General features: G+C 40.8%; 1 protein-coding gene across 3 annotated transcripts in view; it reads left to right on the top strand.

Annotated features, from left to right (window-relative positions):
• Positions 1–6869, top strand: part of SNX6 (sorting nexin 6) — a 65837-nt gene that overhangs the window by 40849 nt on the left and 18119 nt on the right. For 2 of the 3 annotated variants that reach the window (XM_006152381.2, XM_006152382.2), the window contains 2 exons: positions 3791–3830; positions 6612–6698. In XM_006152381.2, coding sequence (XP_006152443.1) covers positions 3791–3830; positions 6612–6698 — 127 coding nt within the window. The remainder of the gene's footprint in view (positions 1–3790; positions 3831–6611; positions 6699–6869) is intronic. The other variant, XM_014589297.1, reaches the window with a different exon arrangement.

Here is a 6869-nt window from a genome sequence, read left to right on the forward strand (position 1 = left end):
AGAGGGAGAAGGAGAAAGCATCCCCCAGTAGGATGTGGTTATGCCACAATCACCTCTCTATTTCTCCATTCTGTTGAGATTTCAGGCATACATGCAAACATACCCTTTATAGGACCAATTAGGGAAGCTGGATCCCACATGGCCAACTGCACAGTTTGGGTTCCAGACCTGGTGGATTGAAAAACACCCAGAGAAGGGCAACCGATTTTCCAGGACACCTTCCTTCTTGGGAGCTCTGTTTCCCTTTCCCTCTCTTTTAATAAACTCCTTCCTTTATTAATAAACTCCCCAGTTTGCTATACCTAAAAACAAAACAAAACAAAAAAACACCTGAGGTGTGTGTGCATGCTTGCCCAAAATCCAGAGAGGAGAAATGAAGAAAAAAGGATTGGAATGTGCCCATTCCCCACTGGAGTGTGTTCCCTCTCTCTCTGTCTCTCCAGTGAGTGCACACACCCTTTATCAATTATTTTTAAAGCAAATTGAAATCTATGCAAGGTTTGTTGTTTTTGTTTTTACGTAACAAAAAGTTTATTATAAAAATGTGCATGGCCTGATTTTTTTTACATCATAGTAAAACAGTCCAGTTGCCAAGGGAACATGTAATTTTCTGTTGTGCAGCCGTTATTTATACTCCGTCCAAGGCTGCTAACATGATGATACTATTTCTTCATATTACCACTATTCCAGTATTACTCTGTTGCCCACTAGGTGCCATCTCCACACTTTCGTCTATTACAGGATTCATAAATGGATCAAATCCCTACAACATTCCTTGGACATGTTTGCCACCATTTGATTTCAACCATAACTTCTTGTCCATATATATATTTTTTTTCAATTTAGGAGGGTAAGCTTTGCTCATGGTACCTTCTTGGCAGACTGAGAGATGCCTTTGAACAGAATTCTCAAATTTTTTTTTTTTTAAGAATTATTTATTATCATTATTTTTCAATTTTGACAAGAAAGAGAGCAAGTGAGCCTCCAGGTCCGGGACTCAAACTGCAGTTGGCCATGTGGGAGTCCGGCACCTTTAACCACCATGCCACCTGCTGGCCCCTCTCAACTTCTTTATGCATAGTGTTTTAATAATACAGATCTTCAATGAACTTTATAAACTTCCCTCATATATATATATATACATGTATCAATATATATATTTAAATGTCAGCTGTACTCCAAGAAATAAAAAGCAACATCCTTAAACTTTTCTTTTTTTTTTTTAAGAGAGATTTTTATGCATGCGCTCATCAGAGAGACAGAAAGCAAGAAATCACCCTCCCAGGAGAATGGCCATGCCGTAGTCCCATTCTTCTCTCAGGATTGGGCACATGGACTTGGTATGAGGTTTTTTTTTTGGTGGGGAGAGGTTTTTGCTATAGGGCGTGTGCGCTCGCCAGACAGACAGAAAGCGAGAAATCACCCCCCCAGGGGGGATGGCCACGCCGCAAATCCCTTCTCCTCCATTCTTCTCTTGGGTTCTTAGGCACGCAAGCACACGTGCCTGGAGTGAGTTTAAGTCACCGGGTCCGGGACTCGAACCGTGGTTGACTACGTGGGAGTCCAGCAACGTAGCCATTATGCTAACTGCTGGTCCTGGGACTTGGTATGAGTTTTAAGCCACCAGGTCCTGGACTCGACCCACCGTCAACTACATGGGAGTCCAGCATCGTAACCATTATGCCATCTGTTAGTCTCAAACTTTTTTTTAGTATATTCTGTTTCAGTTTAAGAGCCAAGCTTTTCTTTTCTCTCTTTTTTTTTTTTTTTTCTCTCTCTTTTTTTTTTTTAAGGGAGATTTTTGCTGTAGGACATGTGCATTCACCAGAGAACCAGAAAGTGAGAAATCACCCCCTGTGGGGATAGCCATACTGCATGCCCTTCTGTTCCAGTCTCCTCTATGTGTGCCCAACATGAGTTTCAAGCTGCTGGGTCTAGAACTTGAACTATGGTCAACTACATGGGAGTTCAATGACGTAACCATTATGCCATCTGCTGGTCTCAAAAGCCAAGCTTTTCAGCTAAGCAAGTCACCATAGCTTACACTAATTAACACACTGCTTTCCCAAGGAATTAATTTTTAAGCTTTTCATCTAAAAAACAAAACAAAACAAAACAAACCTTGCTATGTTTTATTTATTTTCTTAAATCATTATTTTATTTATTATTTAAAAAAAATTTTCCTATGGGATACATACACTCACTAGAGAGAGAGGGAGAGAGGCCAAAAGTGAGATAGCAAACCACCAGGTTCAGAACTAAACTGTGTTGGGGCCAGCAGGTGGCATGGTGGTTAAGGGTACTGGACTCCCACATGGCTGACCATGGTTCAGGTCCCAGACCTGGAAGCTCGCTTTCTCTGTCTCTCTGTCTCTTTCCGCCCCTCTCTGGTCAAATTAATATAAATAAAATAAATAAAGCTAAAAATTAAAAAAAAAAAAAGAGCTTGAACTGTGGTTGGACATGTGGAAGCCCAGCGCCTTGACTGCCTCGCCACCTGCTATGTGTTATTTAACAGACACCTGTCAAAGCAACCTTTTTCTTCAGTAAAATAAAGTTCATAAAATTGTGGTTTTGTTTTCAATAGTTTTTGCCTTCGTTTAATGATAAATCCCCTATAATTTATATTTTACAGAACATTCTTTAATGGTTTGTTGTTGAGACATTTTTCATTGATATTGGTATTTGGGAGATAGGCTATTTACAGTGGTTCCAAGTAAAAATAAATTCTGAGGGACCAGCAGGTGGGATGGTGGTTAAAGTGCTGGATTCCATATGGGCGACTGCATGGTTTGAGTGTTGGACCCGGCAGCTTAAAAACCACACTGGGTCTGTGTGCATGCACACACATGCGCCCAAGATCCCAGGAGGAAAAGGGCTTGAGGTGTGACCATCCCACCTGGGAGGTGACTTCTTACTTTCTCTCTAGCAAGTGCATATGCCCTATGAGAAAAACAAACAAACAGAAAAGAAAAGAAAAGAAAAAAAAAAAACTAAAAAAAAAGTAAAGAAATTCTGAGATAGAAATCAGTTATTTATTTATTTATTTATTTATTTATTTATTTTCCCCTTCCAAACAAAGCAGCTATATTTGAAAATGTTTAAAACAGCTATCAGGATACCAGCAGGTAACGTGGTTAAGGTGCTGAACTCTCACATGGTTGACCACAGTTTGAGTCCCAGATCTCATGGCTTGAAAATCACATTGGGTACATGTGCACGCTTGCCTGAAATTCTAAAAAAGAATGGAGAAGGAATTGCAGTCTGACCATCGCCACTTGGGGGCAATTTCTCACTTTCCCTCTCACTGCCTCCCTCTGTCTCTCCACAGGGAGTCTACATACCCTATGGCAAACACACACACACATACACACACACACACACACACACACACACACACACACAAAATAACTATCAGATAACTTCAAGAGCTATCTCAACTTCTGTGTTTTTATTTTAAATCGGCCTTTTTTTTTAATGTTACTGCTCTGTATTTCTATAATTTTGAAGGCATAGGCTTTATTTAGCATCACGTGGCATATTAAGTTTAATGTATGGTTTAGACTGTCATCTTGAAATGGGCAGATTTCTGCCACAGCGGATTTCATGTCATCTGTTATATAGTGAAAGTACAGGGAGATTTTTCTTGGAACTAAATGAAATCTACATTGAATGTTACTGTGATGAGACAAGTGTTCGTTATTAGTATGGTTCAGAGATATACACTGAATATTTTAAATGGAAAATTATTTTAAATGTAATTTCTAATGAAATTATTTTTTTCTTTTAGGTTTTTTCTCAAAGTTTCAGAACTGTTTGATAAAACAAGAGTAAGTACTAAATTCTGGAGCTCTACTGAACTACATTGTGCCTATCCTTTTTTTTTTTTTTTTTTTTTTTGAGAGGTTTTTGCTATAGGGCGCTTGTGCTCACCAGACAGACAGAGAGAGACAGAGAGACAGAAAGCAAGAAATCACTCCCCAGGGGGGATGGCCACACCACACTCCCTTCTCCATTCTCCTCTTGGGATCTTGGGCACGCACGCACACATACCCGGCGTGAGTTTTAAGCCACTGGGTCCGGGACTCGAACCGTGGTTGACTCCATGGGAGTCCAGTGACATAGCCATTACGTTAACTGCTGGTCCCATTGTGCCTGTCTTTAACAATACTGTGTTGTATATTTACAAATTTGTTAAAAGAATACTTCTTGGGTCAGGTGGTGGTATGGCAGCTGGATCCCACATGGTCAAGTGCATGGTTTAAGGGTAGCTTAAGGGGCACAGCAGACACATATTTGTGCCCAAGAATCCTAGAGTAGAGTGGAAGAAAAGGGACTGCAGCATAGCCGTCACCCCCACTTTTACAGTCCCCCCAATTTCTATCTCTAGCAAGTGCATGTGCCCTATAACAAATTAGAAAGAAGAAAAAAGAGGGCCAGCAGTTGGCATGATGGTTGGGGCTCTTTGTTTTTTAAGAATTATTTTATGTAACATTTATTTATTTGTTTGTTTGTTTATTAAATTTGCCCAGAAGGGGACAGAGAGAGAGAGAGAGAGAGCGCACAAGCCACCAAGCCCAAGACTCGAACCTCAGTTGGCCATGTGGAAGTCCAGCACCATTAACTACCATGCCACCTGCTAGCCCCTAGATTCATTTTTAACTTTACCAAAACTATATTGCTTTTGATAACCCATATCACACTGGTTTAAAAGTGGACACTTCAGGGACCAGCAGTTGGCGTAGTGGCTATGTCGCTGCACTCCCCTATAGTAGACTGTGGTTCAAGTCCCAGACCTGGTGGCTTAAACTCACGCCAGGCGCATGTGCATGCGTACCTAAGATCCCAAGAAGAGAATGGAGGAGAAGGGATTGTGGTGTGGCCATCCCCCGGGGGGGGTAGTTTCTTGCTTTCTGTCTCTCTGTCTCTCTTAGTCTTTCTGGTGAGTGCACGTGCCCTATGGCACAAAAGCTCCCAAAAAAAAAAAAAAAAAAAAAAAAAGACACTTCAGGCTTTCTTCAGTGGCATAGCTGACAGCATGCTTAACTGCAGTAGTGGAAGCCATACAGCTGACACACAATTTGGATCCTGAGTTGACTCACAGACATGTTGGATGCACATGTGCCCAAGATTCTGATGCACTGGAGGGCTGGAGAAGAGGGATCAGGGCTTGACAGGTCCTTGAGGTCCCTGTTGAGAGTGTCCGTTCCCCCTTCTTGTGTATGCTCCCATGAATATAATAGGTACATCCAAAAAAAAACAAAAGCATTACTTAGCAGGCAAGTGAATACCTGTGGGAAGATTGTACTATAGTAGTAATGTTTTTTCTCAAGGCAGGATCTGACTTTGTAGTACTTCTCTGGCCTTACCCTCCCAGCGAGAACTAAAGGCACACACCACCACACCTGGTCTTTCAAGCAGAGTCTCACTACATTGCCCAGGCCAGCCTTGAGCTTGCAATCTTTATGTCTTAACCTCTTGAATCACTGAGATTACAGGTGTGTACCACTATGCCCAACCTCTGTGTTGGACTGGGAATCAAACCTGGGCGCCTCATGTCATCCCTGCCAACAAAGCAGAGGGTCTTAACAGCATGTACCACCATGGCTGGGGCTGCTAGTAGTAATTTAATATTGATATAGTCTTGATTTTGGGGAGTCAGCTCCAAGTACAATAGTATTTAATATTTTATCAGTTAGTAGAAAAGTGGAAATATTTACTTGGATGTTTAATGCTATTTAACTGATAGTAATGGTGGCTAGTCCAATGTAGAAATCTGATTTCAGGGGCCGGCCCATAGCCCAGTGGTTACATAAATTATATCCCATGTGGCTTACAGCATAATCTGAGTCCCAGACCTGTCAGCTTAGAAAACATGGTGGGCACATGCATGTGTGTGTGTGAGCCCAGAGTCCCAGAAGGAGGAAACTTTTGGATCCCATATGGCCAACAGTGGTTTGAATCCTGGCCCTGATAGGTTGAAAAACACACTAAGTGTATGTGCATGCATGTTCCAAATCTTAACATGATGGAGAAGTGGAGAAGAAGGCATTGCTGCATTACTGTGTCCCATGGGGGTTGCTTTCTCTCTCTTTTTGTCTGGCAAGCATACTCATTTTCTAGTAAATTAAAAAAAAAAAGAAAAAGAAAAAGAAAAAGTCTCTCTGTGAATTCACTAATTTAATTTTGCTATAGGGTGTGTGCCCTTGCCAGAGAGAGAAAAAGTGAGAAAGTACCCTCTGAGAGGAAATTGCCACACTTCAATTCCTTCTCTTCCATTCCCCTCTTGAGATTTTGGGCATGCATGCACAAAGTCCTGCTGGGTTCAGGACTTGAACTGTGTAGTCAGCCATGTTGAATCCAGTCACCTAAATCCCCATGCTACTGGCTATGCCCACTAATTTCATTTGATCTAATCTTTTTTTCTGTTAATTTGTTCTTTGAATTGCAAAGAAAAATAATCAGCTAGTCAGAAAGAGAGGGAAACCCAGATAAAATAGAAATGAATACTGTATGTATTTATAACTTCAAGGTTTTTTTTTAACAGTATTATTAAAAAGGATAATGCTGATAGTAGAATGTAATTGCTGATTAAATCTTTTCCTCTTCAGAAAATAGAAGCACGAGTGTCTGCCGATGAGGACCTCAAGCTTTCTGATCTTTTAAAATATTACTTAAGAGAATCTCAAGCAGCTAAGGTAACTTTTTTCTTAAATGAACTATTTTTACAAAAAGTCATTTTGTATAGAGGTTGTTATGGTTGTTGAAGATAGGGACCATCAGATGGAGAGTCCCTTTTTCATTCTCCTCCTGAGATTTTGGGTGTGCACTCATGTGCCTGGTGCAATTTTTTTTTTTTTTTTTTTTTT

Source organism: Tupaia chinensis, unplaced genomic scaffold (assembly GCF_000334495.1).
Source record: "Tupaia chinensis unplaced genomic scaffold, TupChi_1.0 Scaffold000350_1, whole genome shotgun sequence".
NCBI lineage: Eukaryota > Metazoa > Chordata > Mammalia > Scandentia > Tupaiidae > Tupaia > Tupaia belangeri.